The 20,925-nt window shown below is 42.9% G+C and overlaps 2 protein-coding genes across 6 annotated transcripts; both read right to left on the minus strand.

Annotated features, from left to right (window-relative positions):
* Positions 1 to 97: 97 nt before the first annotated feature.
* On the minus strand, positions 98 to 13,486 carry ahcyl1 (adenosylhomocysteinase-like 1). 3 transcript variants are annotated; one of them, XM_030368554.1, is made up of 17 exons: positions 12,979 to 13,486; positions 7,322 to 7,436; positions 6,938 to 7,081; positions 6,179 to 6,279; positions 5,980 to 6,082; positions 5,494 to 5,588; positions 5,281 to 5,387; positions 4,722 to 4,838; positions 4,509 to 4,572; positions 3,794 to 3,882; positions 3,495 to 3,565; positions 2,980 to 3,074; positions 2,751 to 2,849; positions 1,969 to 2,037; positions 1,647 to 1,725; positions 1,351 to 1,471; positions 98 to 1,266 (listed from the first exon to the last, which is right to left on the minus strand). In XM_030368554.1, the coding sequence occupies exons 1-17, from the start codon at positions 13,165 to 13,167 to the stop codon at positions 1,260 to 1,262; spliced, it is 1,665 nt and encodes a 554-aa protein (XP_030224414.1). In that variant the 5' UTR covers positions 13,168 to 13,486; the 3' UTR covers positions 98 to 1,259. The 3 variants fall into 3 exon arrangements, with proteins under 3 accessions (XP_030224414.1, XP_030224436.1, XP_030224425.1); XM_030368576.1 differs by lacking the exon at positions 12,979 to 13,486 and adding an exon at positions 10,720 to 10,902; XM_030368565.1 differs by lacking the exon at positions 12,979 to 13,486 and adding an exon at positions 10,708 to 10,834.
* An 821-nt stretch (positions 13,487 to 14,307) lies between these two features.
* nfyal (nuclear transcription factor Y, alpha, like) lies at positions 14,308 to 20,688 on the minus strand. 3 transcript variants are annotated; one of them, XM_030368731.1, is made up of 10 exons: positions 20,556 to 20,688; positions 19,805 to 19,900; positions 19,502 to 19,585; positions 18,647 to 18,793; positions 17,642 to 17,800; positions 17,411 to 17,513; positions 16,561 to 16,712; positions 15,879 to 16,052; positions 15,492 to 15,602; positions 14,308 to 15,277 (listed from the first exon to the last, which is right to left on the minus strand). In XM_030368731.1, the coding sequence occupies exons 2-10, from the start codon at positions 19,880 to 19,882 to the stop codon at positions 15,215 to 15,217; spliced, it is 1,071 nt and encodes a 356-aa protein (XP_030224591.1). In that variant the 5' UTR covers positions 19,883 to 19,900; positions 20,556 to 20,688; the 3' UTR covers positions 14,308 to 15,214. The 3 variants fall into 3 exon arrangements, with proteins under 3 accessions (XP_030224591.1, XP_030224583.1, XP_030224598.1); XM_030368723.1 differs by having other exon boundaries at positions 14,308 to 15,280; XM_030368738.1 differs by lacking the exon at positions 19,502 to 19,585 and having other exon boundaries at positions 14,308 to 15,280.
* Between the last annotated feature and the right edge of the window lie 237 nt (positions 20,689 to 20,925).

Raw genomic sequence — 20,925 nt, forward strand, 5'->3', positions numbered from 1 at the left:
CTGTGCTTGAATGTGTTTTCTTTTGATTTCTTGAAAGACAATGATGACTTTATTGCTAATTGAATACATGATTTTACATACGTGATGGTACATGGGCTACATTTGAATAATTACTTTATTTGAGCTTACTCTGTTGAAAAAAATCAGTTTAAATCATGACAATATAGTCTCAAATCTATTAACATTTAGGGAATGTTTAATATATTATGCAGAAGCAGTCAGAAAAAGACAGTGTTTATGTGGATAACCCCAAGTGGTTTAAAGTAATGTGGAAATGCAATCTACTCCTTAGAATCTTATCAAAAGGCACATTTATACCATTTAAGGTTTACCAATACTACAAATGTGCTATTCAGACACAACAGCAATACAATACATTTTAGTATGACAAAGAGGAATTCAAATGACAGGAATTAAAGTTCAGAATGAGTCGTCCATGTAAGCAGCATCAATTTGAAAATGTCCTTGTTGTTTGCGTTTAACACTTCATTTATTCTTACACACTGATTATACCCTAGGAGTGGTTGCAAAGTGCGTGACCTTTGAAATTAATCCCACATACCAAAAGGGTTCTGCACACTTTATATATGTCCCTTTGCTCTCCAGCTGTTCAAAACCATCTATTTGTTTGTAAGAGCACATGTTTATGAATGGATGTTGTCAAAATCATACACTCAGATGGGGTGATATATATGTAATCAAGAGGTTTCTTTTAAAATATATATGATTTGCATTTATGGACTGTAGTCTTTCCAATGTTATGGACAGCAGAGATGTTCTGTGATAGTAAAATACTCAATGTCAACCAGTCCTATAACTCAGAATAAGTAAAAATTGTAAATTACAGTATTGATTAGAGTATTAAGAGTTCTGGCAGCATACAGGATGATTTAATGGCATGCACAGATGAAAACATAGATATCTCCGGAATCAACTTCTAGCCATTGTTTGGCATGATGCATATATCCGGAGTGTATAGACAAATTAACAACAACAACACAATGGTTTGATCTTGCAATTGCAATTAAATTAATACACATGGATGACAGCATGCAAGCAGGCTTTTTAACATGTGACAGACCTTTAATGTTATACATAAGAATTTTTTTTTTTCCTAAATGCATCTAACACAGTGTCTTATATTGCTAATATGCAGTTACATTCAGAAAGTGAAATGAATCATGAATTTTGCAAAACTTAAAACAACAAATTAACATTGGAAATACTTTTTCTTAATCCCAGGCCATCAGGTAGTCCCGTCAATACCTGTGAAAATTATTCCTTTTTATCAGAAAAATATTAAAGATAGTATTACATTGATCTTAATCATTGTCAACCACACAATGGTACCTGTAATAGTTGGGTTTGAAGGGGCCATTTTTGTTGAGGCCCATGTACTTCGCCTGCTCGTCTGACAACTCAGTCAGGTGGGCATCAAAGTTAGGTAGGTGCAGGCTGGCCACATACTCATCTAGAAAAGAATGATATATTATTCCATAACGTTCATGCAGTTTGACTTCCAACATTGCTGATGTCTGAACACTAGGTGGCAGCGATGAGCTTCAATCAGATTATGGCCAAAATCGACCTCAACCAAGGATGATTTATGATGAAGGTTAATGAATATAGTAGACCGGGTATCTTACCCATCTTCTTAGGTAGCAGATACACATCCTGTTTGTATCGTCCCTCTGGAGCATTGAACAGCTCAATCAGAGCCAAGGCCTGCGGGTTCACAGAAACAGATAATATTAAGAAATTGTAATGAAATCGATGTTGTTTAAAGTTCTCTTGGAATTATTCATTAATAATTTGGAATTGTTAATAATAATTAACAGGACAAAGGACATTTTTTTTGGGCACATTTCTTCTTCCTTCATTCAAATGTGGTTGTATAAGCTCAGGAGCCATATTTGTTTAGAGTGAAGAAGTATGTCGTATAAAGGAGAGTCGGGTTTAACCAGACACCTGAGTGGTAGCAGTGATGGACAGAACAAAGGTGGGCACTGTGGAACAGCTCAGGTTGAGGAGCCGGCCCTGCAGCGACGAAAAGAGAAACAGAGGAGAGTGGAAGACAAACAAGGTGAGATGTTGACACAGACACCCATGAGACAAACGCCTGACATCACAGTTGTAGAGAGTTAAGATACAAGTGTTTCACTTCCTAGCAGCTTGAGAATAAACCAGAATAACCAGAAGACAGCATCATGGCCTGAGTAACGTCAGATAGATTTCACAGGCATTGGTGCTGCAGACAACAACTCCCATGATCCAACGTTGGAGCACGACGTCAAAACTACGTATTTTGTTATTGTTTTGATGAAGCGACCCCTGGCGTCATAAGTATACTTTGAGTGTAACAGCTCAGATTATCTAACAGCGCAAAGAAATTGATTTATTCAAACCTGAATACATTTCTCGACTCAAATAAAATTTCTCGCTAGAAATTTTATTAAAACGCATTTTATCTAAAAGATGTCCATCTAAAAATAAAATAAATATTACCATTTTGCATGCAGAAACGTGACATATTGTTTGCTGTTTCATCGACCAGTTGATAGGGGCCTCTAAATCAGCAAACGCTCTTATGGGTCATTTTGGGTCATATTGATCAAAAAACAATTAAGTTGGAGAACAGGCTGGAAAATACAAAGAAGCTGGGCATCATCTTTCATCTCCATGCATTGCGTGAAAAGTTGTGTCACGCACAACAGCTCAGTAAGTGGATACACTCCAGAGAAGTTCTATACCTCTGCCAGTAGGACCACCCTCTTGCCGTCAGGCCAGATGATGTGGTCCACCTGAGAGCGTACCCTCTCCCAGGTCAGTTCAGGACTGCGCAGGCTTGCCTGTGGATGCATACAAAACAACTTAGTTACTTCCTGTTATACTGAAAAAGGCATCCGAAAGTAGACACAGAAGCCAAACTGAACACACACGGGTCCAGGCTAGGGTTTGTATTGATCCATCGTTACCCACCACGTCAATCTCTGTGTTTGAGTGTCCCATATTGCACACGATACAGCCGTTCTTCATCCGGTCTAGCTGTTCCCTGGTAACAACATTCTTGTTGCCTAAATGTAAAGGACACCAATTGAATTGATGAACATGTGAACAGGGTTGTTTGACTTTCCCTCTCAAGAAAATCGACTGGATAGTAACAAGGTTAGGGATTCATGGTGAATAGCCATACTCTATGCTAAAAAACACTGCTGTTAGAATAAATGGCATTGGTCAATGTTATTGTTATATTGGCTCGCTACATAAAGAAACATTGTTTTTCCTCTGTTTTTTATGTTGGCTGAAATGTGACTTGAATTAAAGGTGACTGCAGGAACACATTTCCATAAATGCATTATATTTGTTAACAGATTATTTTATTTTGGTCACCATACGATGATGCTAATAGGATATTTGTTCAGTAAACATTTCCAGGCTTGATGCCTTATGAATGATGGAGGGCAGTATTAGCGTAGCTGAATGGGTGAGCTTACCAGTGCAGGTTATCACGAGGTCCATCTGCCGAATGACCTCATTCAGTTTGACCACTCGGAAGCCATCCATGCTGCGTGGAAACAACGCAAAAAAAATAATAAATATGCTTAAAGCTAAAAATAGACATAATTAAATCATAACAAACAGCAGCAACTCCCACCCACGGACGCAGTGAAAAAGAAGTACCAATTCAATAATTTCCATGGATGAAAGTACTAAATAATGGTTATCCATAGGCACCGCATTGATCTGCGAATAGATGAATGAATGATGATGAAAGCGCTGGTTTGTTACCCACCAGCCCTGCAGAGCACAGATGGGGTCGATCTCTGTTATGCACACGATGGCTCCAAGCGCCTTGAGGGCAGTACAGCAGCCTTTTCCCACCTAGAGACCAGGAGGTCAGCACAACACAAACACACAGTATGAGTATGAACACCCAGCCACAACCCGTGTTCATCTCTCGATGACCTCATTCACACTGCAAGCTTAAATGCTGAATTCCCATTTTCAGTGTTACAGTTTTGTTTTTAAGTTGATCTGCAGTAGCTTTGATGTGGTGTGGAAGTTTTCACACTGGTGGATGTTTTGTGGATCAAGCAGTAGGTACAATTTAAAAACAAATGGGTTATTAAAAAAAAACGACGGCATAGCATCCGTAGTATGAGAGTATACTACAAATAAGGTTCATAAAGTTTTGAAGGCCCATTATTGCAGGACTAGTGCTATTCTCGTGAAAACATACAAGGGCTATTGTTGGTGACGGTTCGTCTGGAAGGATCATTATTAACCGCCATTCAACATTAGTAATATGAACTAGTGTTTTCACGCTCCATCCTCCTTGTAGTGTCACGTGATTTCCAATATGAATGTTCACACGGAGTTCAGATTGCAAACATCTGACCTGTATCTGATTTAGGACCATGTACGAAAATGCCCAAATCAGGATGATTTGGGCCACTTTTGATTGCACTGTGAACAAGGCCAATGTGTTCCAATAGAGTTTGACTCACCTCCCCGTAACCGCACACAACGACCTGCTTTCCTCCAAACATTACATCAGTGGTTCTCTTCAATCTAGCCAAAGAGAAAGTCCCCATTACCATCATTAAGTATTAAGGGAGCCCATGCATAAACACACTCACAAACATAAGTTAGCAACTTGAATCATAAGCGGTGATTACATTTAGATTGTTGCGTTAAACAGCACATTCTCTCTGGCTCACCCATCTAGGATGGATTCACGGCAGCAGTAGAGGTTGTCGAACTTCTGCTTGGTAACAGAGTCGTTAACATTCATAGCAGGGACGCACAGCTTGCCTGCCTTCGATAACTGGTACAATCTGGAAAGACAGGGTGGTGTGAGCCAAATGCCCACACATGCGGTTTGTGAAATCCTACTTATTGTCAGCGAATAATAAGTCCTATTGAGAGTTGATAATCAGCAGATGTTGCAGACTAACACCATCAGATCTCCATAATGAATTTCCAGTCAGAGCAGGCCGGAGTTTACAATTCAGTGTAAACTGTGGACTAATTGGCTCTGGCAGTGCCTTTTAACAACGATAATTGTTTTCTCACATGCTCAACCCAGTTGGCTATATCTCCCACCTCAACAAACCCCTTCTCCTACTATAGTGATCTAATCAGACGTGCAGCTGTTGTTAGAATGACTGGACGATAAAGGCTCATCTGCTTGTTCATTCAGTTTGTTTCCCCCATATTTATACATTTAAATAGGATCTAGGTCCTTCATAAGTGGAGAAGAGTGAATGCCAAACTGACCTGTGCACCCCAGTGACACTCTCCTCCACGATGCCGCGGGCCTTCTTGAACACGCTGGGGTACTTCTTATAGACCCAGTGGGTGAGGTCCCCCCCGTCGTCCAGAATCTGGAGCACAAAGCAAAGGGAAGGAGCACAAAGCAAAGGGAAGGCGTTGAGACGCTGAACGGCCGCAACAAAGAGTCCCTCCGTGGGGACGCCTAGAGACACGCACCATGTTGGCCTGCCAGCCCTCTGTGTTGACACAGCGATCGATGCACCACCAGAAGTCGTCCTCCGACTCCCCTTTCCAGGCAAATACAGACACCCCTAGGACACGAGTGAGAGAGAGAGAGAGACATCAACAGAGAGAAAGAGAGAGAGACATGCATGCACCACTTTGGAATTTGCAAGTCAACAGTGCTGAGCAAAAAACCCAGAGACAGGTGGTCAATGTTTTGCTCTGGGTCATTTAATGCAAACAGATGCCTGTCTTTGCCTTGACTGCAACGCAGATTAGAAATTTAAAAATAAACACTGTTTGCTCAGTCGCCTGCAAGTGAACACTGGTTAGCATTTGAGAAATTGCCTTTTTGTGTGCTCATGTGGATACAGAAAAGGAGAGACAGAAAAGAGAGTGAGAGAGAATAGGGTCAGCCTGGCTGTGTACAGAACTGATCCATTAGCCGTTGCTGTGTTGACAACATTTATCGCGGCTCACCACTCTCGGCCAAAGCCGCCGCCACCTCGTTCTGAGTGGAGTAGATATTACAAGCTGTCCAGCGACACTGGGCGCCCAGGGCGACCAAGGTCTCGATCAGAACCTAACAGACACGTAAAAGCACAACTGAATCCGGTGGTCAGGCATAATGTGACCAAGGTCAGAGACACAGCAGGAATCAGCGAATGGGGGTACATACTGCAGTCTGTGCTGTTATATGGGTGCAGCCTACGATCTTGGCCCCGGCCAATGGCTTTTCCCCCTGGGCTCTCTTCCTCAGGGAGATCAGGGCAGACATATCTGTAAAGCAGACGAGAGGAGAAGGGTGAAGTAGGAGTTCAAAATGATGATGACAGCAGCGTGAGGTAAACGGATTTGATGAGAGGTCTGAATTTGGAACAAGCTTGTTCTGTATGAAAGGTCTGAAAGTAAAAAGGCTTGTTCTAGATGAAGGGTGCGCTGTTAACAACGAAAAAATTCAGGTTGGTTGAAGTACATCGACCTCCACAGCTGGGGGTGTAAGCATATTACTCAGAACACCACTCGTGTGCTACTTGTGCTGGCTCATCACTCTCCCGGCTCTGGGGAGAGCACAGCGGATGGAGGCGAATAAAATAGGACTGTAGAAAAGTTAGAGATGGCGAGGTAAAGTAAAAACCCAGGCAGTCCATTTTATATGGTTCTGGTCTGAGAAGAAAAAAGCTTGGATAGCAATTGTGGATCCCAACAATGAAACGTCTGAGAACGCTACAAAAAGCTAAACTGGAGTTTCCCTCTGACCTGATTATATTGAACCTGCATTCTCACACTGGGGTTAATGGATCCATAGGGATTATGAGATTCATCATTTAGCAAAAGTATAACCTCTCTAGTTAACAACACATCCCGAACACAGTGTGGATCTCTGACACACACTCTGTTCAACACCTCATCTCTGAATGAATATCTCAGCCGTTACCTTGTTCTGCGATTTCAATCTCACGTCGGCCGAACTCTGCCTGTTTGATGTTCTTGACACAGAAGTCGCTGCTACCATGGGTGTTGGCCTGAGTCTTTTCGCGGGGTGAGGTCTCATCATCTGAGCTGTCAGAGTAGGAGGCAGCTGGGGAAACGGGGGCATAAAAAGGTCAGCATAATGAATACAGGGGTGTGTGTGTGCGTGCGTGCATGCGTGTGTGCATGTGTGAGGGGTATTATTTTGTGGCCAGTGTTAATTTGGCATAGAAACAAGAATGTACATGCATAGGCTACCTGGAAGCACACCTGGAAATATGATATTGTAGAAAATGCAGCCAGCTTGCTCATCGCTAATAGCCTCCCCACACACACATCCCTGCAGTACCTGAGCTGTAGCTGTCAGTGGAGGACTGAGAGATGGACCGGGACAGAGAGCGCCGGCCGGCTTTGGTGGGGTACTTGCTGAACTCCTGCTTGTCCTCTGCGTTGGCAAACTGGATCTGCAGAACACAAAAGTATCAGGTTAATGCTGCAGCACACGCACACAATAGTCACTTAATAATCCACTTTACTGTCGATGATTCATTGTTGGTCAGAGTCCGACTTGGCTACGGCCCAGCCAGTCAGGCAGTGTCGTACAGTAGAAAAGAACAACACACTTTTTACATTTTAGAAGAAGATTACACCTTAGGACTCGTTCTGTGCTTAATATAATAGGTAGTAATGGACGCTTCTGCCATGTGTTCCTGTTGAGCACTGCACGTCATTCGGTGCGCACCCTGGGAGTCGGGAGAGGTTCCAGACTAATATGCAGTTTCATATTTCTGTGCTGAGGTCAGGCTACCTGGCATCCATATGTCAGCAGAGGGTAATGACAACAAAATGCCCCATGGAAGAACATTGGGACTTTCACTACTGTGGTTATACACAGGTAAGTTGGCCTCACTAATGGTAACGTCATAGCTGTCTTTTATTGTTGGCTATGAGGATGTGTAAAAGGAAGACTATGTCAATTGAGCAAACAAAAAACACATGTATGTTTCCACAAAATGTGTAAAAGAATGTAGGAATATGTCTAAGTATGCCAGGAAGGCCTCCCTAAATTAGAAATGCGTCTTATTTCCGTTAGGTTTAACAGTTATTACATTAATTACTAACACATAAAACACATGGTATAATCATTGGGGGTCACGCAAAGTGCGTATTTTTAGACACTCCTAATCTCCTCTGATGTGGTGAAAAAGTGCCTCAGCTAAAACATGACATATGTGTATTCACAACAGATTGATAATGTTTATTTTTTTTTTTGTTTTTCGCCAAGCGAGGGAGAGGTCCCCTGAATGCTGCGACCACATGGATTCAGGCAGACAGCAGACGGAGATCACTTTCTGGACGGCAAGGGAATAGGAAGAAACAGTCAGGCGGAATGTCAGGATGGCAAAACGGGACTCACATGAGGATAGGCTTTTGTTTCTAAGCCATAAGCCATGGATATAAATATATTTAGCCAAATGATCACAGACTCACTACAGGAACATCGTATCGGCTATTTGAAGTATCAAAACAAATTATATCTATTTACAAAGGGAAGAGTGAAGATCAAACAAACTATTTAAATATTTACAAGATCTAACTAACTATTTACATAAGCCTATTTACAAGTGCACCACGTTGACCTTTTTTGCTTAAACACCTTAAACTATGTCAAACTAAGCTATCAAATTGCCCACCAAGAAGTTCCAAGTAGATAAATCCACACAAAATACAGCTTTCTGTGTGAAGAAAGGTGGGGTAATGGTTTAGTACAGCCGTATCCCAGCAACAATATAAAGCAAATTGGGTTCAATGGTTATATGGCTAACTTAAATGACAGTGGCCGGTACACAATTAGCCTTATTTAAAGCTCTGTGTGCTAGAATAAGCCGTGAGATCGGACAAATCCATGCTAAGAAACTCTGGAGCATTCTCACTAGCAGTCAGTTGTCACCATTGGAGAGATTAGGTAGAGTAAGCCAGATGTCCTGTCAAACCCTCTAAATCAGGTCAACGAGGGCAGCAAGCCTGTCGACATGTTAGACTTGAGTAAGAAATTAGGGGACTTAATGATGCCATATGCAGGTGGATTCCCTGAAGAATTATGCACGCCTTTTTCATCAGACCAAAAACATTATCGATGCCACATAAATAGATCAATGCTACATGTTTTCATTTAAGGCCATGATGATGAATTATAGTGAAATTAACCTTTTGTATGAGCATTTCTTAAAAAGCTATTAAGAAAAAATGTTTTTCAATTATTAAATCATCTCTGCCCAGCTTATCGGGTGTGAGTGAAGTGTTCAACCCAATGAGACCGTAATTGTTATAAATGAATTGGCCATTAGAAGTAGATTTGCTGTATTGTTTACTGACCTCAGTCAGTATCGTACAAATTTTCCAAATAATATTCTGTGTTAATATAGTCTTATATAGTAATTTGAGAACTGCAAGATTAAAATAGGAATAAGAACTATTTGTATTTAAAATACATTTCCAGCCAAGTTTCAAGATGTAAGCTATTTCCCCTATCTACCTACCACATTTGTTTTCATGTTTGGACTGAAAACAAATGTGCAGCGCTACAAAGTTGACACAACACACAGTTGTCAGATCCGAAATAGGGGAATGTCTTGCCAACAATTAAGAAGCTAGCCAGGTAGGTCATTTGAACTAATTTGACAAAAACATATATTATATCTTTGTTCCTTCAATATCGTGCTATATTGAAACCAATTCTGTTTGTAAATGAACAGAATTGTTGTACTTATTGTTCTACTTTAAATCACCAAAAATACCCTTAAAATCATAATTTTTTTAATGCTATACGAATATATGAATAATACAGACAATAACTTCAATGACAATGATTAACAATAATTATGAATTGTCATCTTAGTTTTCACTGCCATCATTCTATAATAGAAAATAACATTCCTTGAATGAATTAGAGGGAAATGAGTTTCCCTAACGGAAATTCATAGCCTACAGAACTTACAAATTACAATTTTAACCTAAAAACGATCTAAAAGACATGATCAGATTTAAAACATTTAATACGATTTGGTTGAAAGATGAATATTTGTATGAAAAATAAAAGAAAGATGAAGATTTGTAATCTGTATCTGGTTCTCCATCTCTCATTATACTCATCCGAAGATGTTTGTACTGTGGGAGAGACCCTGTGGAGTGTATATAGTCACTGAAGGAACTCAAGAAGCCTGGGAGGCCGAGTAGACGACGGTGATCTCTGTGTGGTGCTGTTTTGGTTTGCGGTGTGCAATGTCTCCTCACACCTTGTGGAAAACTACTTTCCGTTTACTTTGAATCCATTTTCTCTCTTGGGGATAAAAGATTAGGCTCTATAGTGTTTGTGTTTCAGTGTCAGTACTGCATGTGCAAGTAACTGAAGAACCTACTACTCCAGCATTTCAATGTATTGTAATGGGAGCGCAAAGCTTGATTATTTTATGAACGATTCACCACTTAATTGTTTAAGATTGAGGTTTTAAATTCATGTGAACTGTTGGAAGGTGTAACGTTGGCACACTGTTGGCACACTGGAAAGTTGACACCCTGCTTAATTCGCTCGATAGGAGGAAAGAATAATTTGGCCTTTTATAGTTTTGTTAGGACACATTCAAACAAATGATCACAAACAAATCAGCCTCATTGCAGACAATAGACAAAACAACAGACCATATATATATATAACTTCCAGAGAAGAGGCATTACTTCCAGACTCACCCGCTCCCTGCCGTGCGCGTGTCTTTGTGCCATGACTTCTGATTGAGTCTGTGTTTTTTCTCCTGTGTCCATGCATGTGCCTCCCTGAGCCTATAGTCTATTGTGTGGTGGAACTCAGTGTTCCTGAGGCTATTATCCCAAAACACAGCCAGCCAGCGCCGGTGGGAGGTTCTTCTCGATTATCATCATTCTAATGGCCAACCTGGAGAGGGTGAGTGGGAGTCTGGGGGGGGGACCTGCCTAATCCAGGCCCTCTTTTCCCTTTTTCTGGTTTGACCGTCTCTTCATGTAACTCTCTGTCTCTGCTGGGGTCATAGGCTAAGGTTTGGACTTTCAGGAGACCACCAGCGCATGTAGACACACCAAACATCATGCAGATAAAAGAGATAGACAGTTCATATCCTCTGTGTGTTTGTTTCTTTCAAACACACACATTCAGACACACAAGCCCAGACACACACACTGATTAAGGCGGTTTACAAAGGGAACTGAACTTTTAACCTCCTGCTGCATCAACAAGTTACCTGTTCAAACTTATCCTCCGTCTTAATACTTAGACGGTCCACTTCTAGGTTTCTGATGGGCACAATGAGATGTGGATGTGTTATGATATCGGGGCAAAAAGTTTTGTTAACCTCAACACAAGCTGGGTGGACACAAAATATAATTAACTTCACCCCCAAAAACACATTGTGACCTTCACTCTGTGCAGCAACCTTTTTACTGTTTATGTCACTATATCATTAGAACAATGTTTGTATTCAATGTTAACATCAGGGTAGGGAGATTGTTTCTGCCTTAGCTCAGCAGAAACACTTTGAAAGCACAGTATTTAATTTGAAGCGCTGTGTATAACTGTGCAGATGAGCTTTAGGCCACAGTTATGGCAACCTTTAAAAAGGGAACCGCAGGTTACTGAGGGTGTGCTTTAGGTATTCTGAGAAAGCATCCATGGTCAAAATAGAACCTTTGTCAAGACTCCTGACTCAGTTCAGTGCGGAAACACATCCACATCATATAGATAAATATAGTGGGTTAATAATGAATAATTAATAATTACATTTACATAGTGACTCAAACTGACTTAGTGAGTTTGGAAGATATCATGTCCACCTGTAGGACACACATGGGTTGAGAATAATGTTTACAGGAATAAATAATTGAAGAAAGAAGATACCTGAGTCTGTGCGAATCCGTGGTACCATTTCAACAGGTTTCTGGATTGCCAAATCAGAGGAGACTTACTGATGTTGTAGGAATATACAGTCACTGAGGCCCATAACCAGCTGTGATTAACTTTTGAACTGAAACAGAGAAGGATTCTGCCCACCTAGGTCTGTTTAACTGGGGCGACCTGCAAGGGTGACGAGCTGACATAGCGCAACATGATGCAGATAACTTTCATATCGTCCACATTGTCTTTTCTACCTCTTCATTTTGACCATATTTCGTGGGCTTTGTATTGTTCCTCTTGTGTGAACTGGGATCTCACATTTCATTGAACAAAAAATAGTTTTTTCAAAGAAACATATTGCAGCCAGCAACGAATAGGCGTTTTACATCTGATTCCCTGAGCCTGCAAGTGCGCCTATCTTGTCAGAGTGAGAAAGACAGTTTACGGGCGAAATGTAAACAATAGATATTGGTTTATATTCCTTCATAGGGCTTTGTGTTGAAAATAACTACCTCGGTTCTGGTTGAGTAAAATGAACATGGTCCGCGGGACATCACTTAATACAACGGCTTCTTTAAAAAAGAAAAAATAATACAGGAGATTTAACGTCACGTCGGAAGCCTATCTGAGCGGCGATCAAAGCAACGGTTCTGCCGCAGCGCAACACTGCGATAAGCAAAATAACACCTCTGCAGACTGCATGAACACCAAGTGCCCACCACTGAAGGACGCGTTATCGGTCTGCCTTTCGCTAGACTTTCATCGTCATATGAATACATTTTGATTTATCTATGTCAAAAACTTTTGAACGCAATTAGTGCAACGCAAATGTCTGCACTATGTTTCTTCGAAAGGTGCCGGCCTACTTGACATCTAGGATAATCTAATCCAGTCAATAGAAAAGTTGTGTTTCCTCCTGCGATGTGTTTTTATGTTCTAGAGAGAGATCAGTGATCATGGAAAACCTGCACGACATCACTGCGAGCTACCCGGGACTTACTGTGGCTTCCCCGGGAATAAAAGCCTACTGGAGAGCCGTATTACTGTCACACACTTAGCAAATGACCCGACATCACGGCGCTTACCTTCTTGACGGATTTCAGAGTCGGGACCGCAGTGAACGCTGCAGACGGCAGCTCCCCGACGTTCATGTTCATATCGCTGTTCTTGCTCACAGTCAGGGATGAATATTTCTCTGCGACATTCTCGGTTTCTTTCACATATTTCGTCGCCTGTTTGACGTCCGTCATGACTTCCACCACCGAGTCAGTCATCGCGTTAACGGTGCGAATCGGTCAAGAGGACGAAATAATATTGTATGATCTCTTCGATCTGGAGCGAACAGCCTTCCCTAGTAGTCTCCTCCTGGCGTCGATTTGTAGAAATGTTCCAATGGGATGTGGTTCTGGTGATTTCAGTTTGACCTTCAGCCGAAATTTGTTTAATGAAATGGTGTCGGCCTGTATCCCAGCGTCATTACTGTACGAGCCGGCAGAATCACATGTTGTCCCTGTTCGCTGTCATCGCCAGACGGCAGTAAACGCACACGCACACGCACACAGACACACGCACACAGGGGCCGATGTGTCGTTGGAGTGGCATCACCTGAACGTGCCAGTGTGTGTGTGTGTGTGTGTGTGTGTGTGTGTGTGTGTGTGTGTGTGTGTGTGTGTGTGTGTGTGTGTGTGTGTGTGTGTGCGTGCGTGTGTTGTGTGGTGTCGCCCAATCAGCGTCATCAGATTTTTAAGGCGATAGATGTATTGCATCAATGTTATCATTCTGTTACACTGTATTACTTAATGTTTATGCCTATGCCTTCTACGTTTACATGCCAAGACAACCACAGCAGAACAAACAACGTTGACCTACATCTATTTTCAAATGGACGTGACCGTGTACATGCAACACGGACTTTAGTTTTTTAGTATATGTCCTAGATACATATGTATCTAGGACATATACTATGTATGATATGTCGCCATTCATCACAACGGGAGGGAAACAGCTGGCCCACAGGGCAAAAGCAAAACTCGGCTTGCCTACGAGTTTACTTTTGACACACAATCGTTTTCCGTATTGTTCAATTTCCTGTGTATATTCTGTCATACATTATTAGTTGAGGATATAACAATGGAATGGCTGAAAATTGTATCCTAGCCCTTACATTGTTTTATGTTAAGTATATCCTGTGACTGTCTCATGCATAGTCAAACCCAAGCCACATTTAAGGCTTTACAGTTTCTATACCTAATACTTTCCACCTCGTCCTGACTTAACGCATTTGGTCTACTTATTAGGCCTCTACCTAGTTCTGCTAAGCAGGAATTCTACTTCAGAATTTAACATTTAAGCAAATACTTTTTTACTTGTAAAAATAGAAGTAGCTCTAGGTATAATGTAAACGAAACCTTGAGTTATCTGGTATTTGTTTTTATTTTCATTTAAAAAAAGTATCATTAGGGACTGAATAGGATGAGAAAGAAAAAAAAAAGGCTTCTATAATTTAAATAAAAAACACCTATAGGTAACTACATGGATATAATGTGATGAAACATTAATAGTCATAAAAAGACATGCCCATACAAAGAATTGGGCACCTTATCAAGTATAACTGATGCACACAAAAAGGAAGAAATTATATACAATATGGTTCTATTAGATGTTGGTTTCTCAGTGGACCAAGGTAATTCTTTCCCACATTATTGTTCATACAAATGAAAACTTTACATAAAAAAAAAAGAAATATTCAGGGCAGATGTCATACCTTTTTTTACACTTCCTGTACCAGCTTTTAAAAAAACGAACAATCAAAACAAACAATGAAAATGTGGCCCTTTGATTAACCAGAGTATGAACTCGGTCGCCTATGCTACCAAAGTTAGCTGGATCAAGCGCTTGTTGCGGCGTACCTTCACATTTGAATGACGTCTGTATAAATAGCTCCTAGTGTGAGATAACCCCCAACCCTCGGCTGAGAAGCCACTGAGCTGCCGAGGCTGAGAGGGAGGCTGGAGGGTGGACCCCACCACACACCCACACACCCCCACCCCCACCCCCACCCCCACACACACACACACACACACACACACACACACACACACACACACAAACACACACACTTTAAGGCCAGGCCAGCTTTCTGGAAGAACATCGTAGGAGTTCACAGAGAAAATAATAGTGTGGGCAGATGGAGGGGGAGGGGGTCGAGATGGATGGGAAGATGCAGCGGGGCAGGCCGGGTTGTGGTGAGGGCTCTCCCAACGGGGTGGCGATGTGGTGGTGTTCACACCAAAGAGGCGTCGCGGTGGCCTGCTGGCTCGTCTATGACACCCGGATCATCTGGGCCACCGTCTCATCTGCTGCTGCCTGGGCCGCCTCCTGCTGCTGCTGTGAACGAGACAGAGTGCCGGAGGGCCAGAGAGAGGAGAGGCAACAGATTAAATGGTCATGTAGAGCTCTTCTAACACACACACACACACTAAATGGAAAAAACATCCAACAATTAAAGCACAAATGCAAGTGCCCTTAGAAAAACGACTTTAGGGATTTGGTTACTCTATTCCCCGTGTGGATCCAGTATGAGGAGAGCTGTTCGTACCTGTGCCAGGGCCAGCGCCATCTCCTCCTTCTCTTTGGGGGAGAAGAACCGCCCACCGTCTCCTCGCTTCCTCTGCATTGCGTGGCGATGGCGAGACTCGTGCAAGTATTTCTGAGGGCAAACAACCAACTTCTTATTGAGCAGGTCCCTTCGTTAAACACGGACCCGTGTTGGAATCAAGATACACGTAATTAAGGAGCACGTAAACAACAGTAATGGCTCCGGCTCAAAGATGTTGACAGGGAGGCTGCAGTCATCGGAGTTCGAACCCAGATCCTTTCGGCTGGGAGTCAGATCCAAAGACTCCCGAGGGTGTGAAGGAGCGGCGGTTCGACCAGTGCATGCGCGGACAGAGGCTTTCCCCCAGCACAACAGCTCCTCCCCTACCCTGCGCTCCTTGGGGATCTTGCCCTCGGCCTCCAGCTTGGCGCGGGCCTGACGGCGCTTCAGGATGCGGTGGTACTGCTTGGCGTTGACGTACAGAGGCTCCTCCTCCAGCATCTCAGCCCCCGGCAGGGGGATACGCTGCATGGTGGGCACCGTCCCACCCCCAGGAACCATCTGGAGAGGGGGGGGGGGGGAGATGGACAGAGCGTTAGAGCCACTGGTAGAAGAGGGACAACGGCCTCAGGAAAAGACGGGTAGAGATTCATTACAGGGACACCATGACGGTGACAGTATGTCAGTGACAAGTAACCAGTTCCAACAATAAAACACAGCAGATTTTAATGTGGCGGCAACAATTGTGGTTCTCTTTAGTGCCCTTAGACTGGGTTTGGTTTAAATGACTCAAAATGCCAGGCTAATTTGATGAAACGTAATAGTATTATAACCCGAAAACCACTTGGTCATTCTGGTATATGTTAATAGTCAGTGATCAATGAACGCCACAATTCTCACCGTTCACAAGCATTACCAAAGTGCAACTACTACAAAAATGAAAGTGTCCAAAACCATGTGCTCTAATCGTTTTAGTCTTTATCCACCAGCACCTGCTCCCCGTGTGAGGCCGTGCAGACGATGGGTAAAAGAAAGTTTCAGATACCTCTGCTCCCTCTGAGGGTCTTACCATGACCATGCCCCCTGTATTCATCATGTTGCCCGAGACAGGCAGGGTGACGGTCACAGTTCCCTGGCCACTGTTTGTGGTGGTGGTGTTGGCGCCCCCTGCCTGCACAATCTGTGCACCTGCCAGGCTGGAAGCAGGGATGGTGATCATTCCTGCCAAGGAGAGCGATGAAGAAGAAGAGTTGGTGACCGCCATATTCAGAATGTAAGCCTCAATGATGAGAGATAAATACAGAGCACAGGCTAGCGTTGCGGCCAGGAGGGTGTTCTTTTCCCAACCCTAAGGTCTTTGGTTCAATCCCCCCCCCCCCATGTTCACCGCCCACCTACGGTGCCTCACCGCCTACCTACTTCTTAAAGAAGTGTATCGGAAATGAGTCTAAGTAGCACAGGGCCTACGTAAATACTAGGGCTGGGTATTGCCAGGTACCTCACAATTCAATTCGATATTGATCCAATTGCTTCGATATCGATTCAATAATACGCGCAGATGACAAAAATACCTAAATATTATTTAGAAATAACCATTTCATTGTGCTTTAACTAGCAAAAAGGAAATACACCATTGTATAGTATTGTTCCTGAGCTAAACTTTCAGCATGAAAGTAATAATCATAACATGGACAAATGTAAAAGGGCATGTACATTTCGGGATACTCGCTTCTAGATTACAATGACTGAGTATACTTCTTTTTTATGGAAATAAATCAATTTAAAAAAATGTCTGATTCTAAATTGAATCGAGAACAAATAAATTGCAGTGCATTGATGAATCGTCATATTTACCCAGTCCTAGTAAGTACACATTAAAAACATTTTAAAAGTATCAAACAACCGAACAATGGGTTTACCTTGTTGAAGGACGGTGCCGTCTGCGTTCACAGGCTGGTAGACAATGGTCTGTCCGTCGGCCGTCTGGGCGACCTGCTGGCCCTGCACGCTGATCTGCTGGCCCTGTGTGACACATGAGGATGTTAGCTTAAGCCGGGAGATGGCCAGAGGTTTGGCATGCGACAACACAACCTCCCCTGCCCCCCCCCCCCCCCCCCCCCCCCCCCAGATTCCCCTCACAAAAGCCCCACCTGTGTGTAGGAGGGGTGGAGGGTGACTTGGTTCTGGCCTGCGGTGATGGCGGTCTGGGGCTGCTGGATGATGATCTGCTGGGGCTGGCCCTGCTGCCCCCCCAGCTGGAGGGTCTGGCCCCCCTGCAGCTGGATCTGCCCCGGCTGCAGCAGCTGGATCTGCGAATGCATAGGAGAATGTTAACCTTATTTTATAAAACACATTAACCCGCCTGGATCCACATTTCGTACAGGAGAATGTTCAAAACAGCCGGCAAAAGTTAGCCGGCTTGAGCTACACATCAACCAGGAGGATGTAAACATTAATATGACACATTAACCAGCCGGTTCTCTAAACGTGAAGAATAGGAACATTAATAATATGCAATAAGCAGTTGGACCAGATGCAATTCCATTTCATATATCATTCAGAGCACAGGGATGTAGAGAAATTATCCTCCCAAAACAACGCTTCCCTTATCCTTCTAAGCATTCTTTCTTAAATCACATGTTTCTCTGTCACCCTCCTTAACCCCCTGCACTCACGTGCAAACACACACAGACACACCAACTATATTGCAGCCGATATATGTTTTGAAGAGAATATATAGTTAATTTGATTTAATTATTATTTATAATATTATTCTTTAAACAAATCGTCTTAGTAAGACAGTCAAATACTGATTTACAGATATCTCTGCGTATCCCTTTAATCACAACTCTGAATATCATTAAATAGGCTGTTAGGAAAAAAAAGTAAGTAATTATTGTAATATCTAACGACGGTCAATGTTATTTAGCTTTGAGTGTGTTTCTGAATAGTTTTTTTTGCTAATTTTAAATAACGTTTCTTCTTGACATACGGTCTATAATATGTATGGCCTACTTCAAACACAATTCGTTCTTTGCAATTATATATGTCATATCATCTCATCATCTTTCAGGAAATGCTGTGCAGCATATTTAATCAATTTACAAATCGCAATTTATAGCTGAGGGATTTATGTGAGGTGGTAAAGTACTGACCTGTTGCAGTCCCTGGGTTCCAGACACGGGGACTTGCATAATGGTCTGTCCCTGCCCCCCAGACATGGCCTGTACCATTATGGGTTGCCCTGATGACGTAATGAGCTGCCCTCCACTCACTTGCACCATGAGTGGCTGGCCTTGAACCTACACAGAGAGAGGCAGTAGATGTTAAGGGATATCAAAAGGTGAAGATCTAGCGAAACACTATGCAATCACTCAGCACTACCACCAACTAAAATTGCTGGTAAAATCGTTTCAACATTTGTTGTGATTTCAGCTTGCTTGGTATAAAAAAGGTACACACAACCGGCATTCACTTAGCAATGAAACGGAAAAATAACATGACATGAGATGAGTCCGGTGTGACAGCCTGTGAATGAATATGAAACAAGTACAAACACGCACAAACACATTACAGATCACCTGTGTTCACTAGGAAAAAACCCTGAGACTGTTGGGTCATTCATAAACGCTTAATGAAACATGGAATAGGAGCCCTGCTTCAAAATGGCGGTGTCCTCGTCACAATGGGGCAGGTTTGACTTCTCTGATATCTGTTTTTTGTTTTTAAAGAGCAGCAGAATGTGGAGACTTTAGCGGAATGCAGAAGACTTTTCCAGCCATTTGAAAAGAGGCCTGAGGCGGAGCCCGTCACATCATGTGCGACATGCTGCACTAAGTCCACGACATGCAGCCTGAGAAGCTACTGTGCATGCTAGGGGAGTGGGTGATTTGAACAACCAAATTGTGCTAAATGGGTCATGGAGCCATGGCCTGGGACATAGCATGCAGACTTGAAGAGTGGAACACTGGTTGTGATAGGGTGACACAGGGCGGCGGTCCCACCACTACCTGGAGTGTCTGCACCTGCTGGCCTGAGGCCGTCACCACCGGCGCGTCGGTTTGAAGCTGCACAGCCGTCACTGTACCCTGCGCCTGGAGTCAAGGCAGGAGAGCTAGTCTCTGGCAACAAACTCAAATCTACCAGCGTGTTAAAGCGGGTGTGGGGGGATTTTGTTGTTGTTCAGGTGTATGATCAGTTGAATCCTCCTGTGCTCAGTTCCAACTGTACTTACCAGAGCAGTATATATAAATGCTGTAATCAAGCATTCATTGTGACATTCCGTGTTGCTTTTTCTCAACTCTTATGCTTACCTGTTGGATCTGTCCATTGCTGGTCTGCACGACTATCTGCTCCCCAGTTGTGGTGGTGGCAGTGGTGTACTGCTCCATTGCTACTTAACGTCAGTCCTAATCAAATAAATTATATACAGAATACATATGGTCAAGTCTGGAACCAATCTTTGATGAACTGTGAATTAGTGGCATACAAACATGCGTTACCCAGTCCCCCCTTGTTTGATTGCTGATTAATATAAAATATGTACACCAGATGGTTATGCGCTTTACTTCCAAGGAGGGATATTAAATAGCGGTAACGTTAGATGGTTCGTCTTGTTATGCTATATGGGGGGCGTTGTTTTGGTCAGTCATTTTCGTGAACCCGCCAGGCTAGCCCAAGTTAAACAATGCAGCTTGTGGCGTATTATCAATAGCTTGATTCACGGACATGTTCGCGGGAATCGTTTGTTGTTATGTACCCAACATAAACGACGTCTCCTGACCCTCACGCCGGGCCGTGTTTAACGCGTAATCGGCCATCTAAACCATTCCTTTGTTTGAGAGAATTTAGCTAGCTTGCTTAATCACGGCAATCATATTTACACAACAGCCAAGGAAGGGCAGACGGGTCTGTAGTCGACAATGTATTCTATTGTGATTAGTTTCGATTAGCAATCATTGTGCTATTCGATTTAGGCATTTTGTAGAATTAGTAATTTGGTTGGTCCATGACAAACCAATCCGTGTTGACAACTACCAATGCCTTCAATCGGGTCTCCCTTACCGTATCTTCGCTGTCCGGTGTCCCTCTGATTGGCCCGAGTACAGCTCTCTGAAGCCCAATCACCAAAGTGAGCGAACAAAATGGCGCAAATGAAACAACAGCAGCGTGGAGGAGGTGGGGGCATTGTGGGGGAGGGGCCGTTCAAATCATAAAATCTCCCCTCCAGATCTACACCAGCAGTGCTCCAAAATGGCCACCAGATGGCAGACATTCTACTCTACAGTCCAGTCATAAACGGTTATAGCTCGGTAATAAAGCAATCAAATTTATTACATCTGAGTAGAAAACTAGAATTACAACCCACCCAAAAAAACATTGATATGCTTTAGCTACATTATGTATATTGTTCTGATTCCGCTTTCCAGTATGC

Source organism: Gadus morhua, chromosome 1 (genome assembly GCF_902167405.1).
Source record: "Gadus morhua chromosome 1, gadMor3.0, whole genome shotgun sequence".
In the NCBI taxonomy this organism is placed as follows: Eukaryota; Metazoa; Chordata; class Actinopteri; order Gadiformes; family Gadidae; genus Gadus; species Gadus morhua.

Bases quoted from the DNA above. Each gene is read 5' to 3' on its own strand.
- nfyal (XM_030368723.1), bottom strand. From the start codon at position 19,882: ATGGAGCAGTACACCACTGCCACCACCACAACTGGGGAGCAGATAGTC. The intron at 17,801-18,646 runs GTCAGTACTTTA...ATGCATTCGCAG, and splicing joins GAACCCAGGGACTGCAACAG to ATCCAGCTGCTGCAGCCGGG. The intron at 15,281-15,491 runs GTACGAACAGCT...TCTCGTTCACAG, and splicing joins TGGCGCTGGCCCTGGCACAG to CAGCAGCAGGAGGCGGCCCA.
- ahcyl1 (XM_030368554.1), bottom strand. From the start codon at position 13,167: ATGACTGACTCGGTGGTGGAAGTCATGACGGACGTCAAACAGGCGACG. The intron at 4,573-4,721 runs GTGAGCCAGAGA...CTCTTTGGCTAG, and splicing joins CGTGAATCCATCCTAGATGG to ATTGAAGAGAACCACTGATG. The intron at 3,883-4,508 runs GTGAGTCAAACT...CCTGGTCTCTAG, and splicing joins TTGTGTGCGGTTACGGGGAG to GTGGGAAAAGGCTGCTGTAC.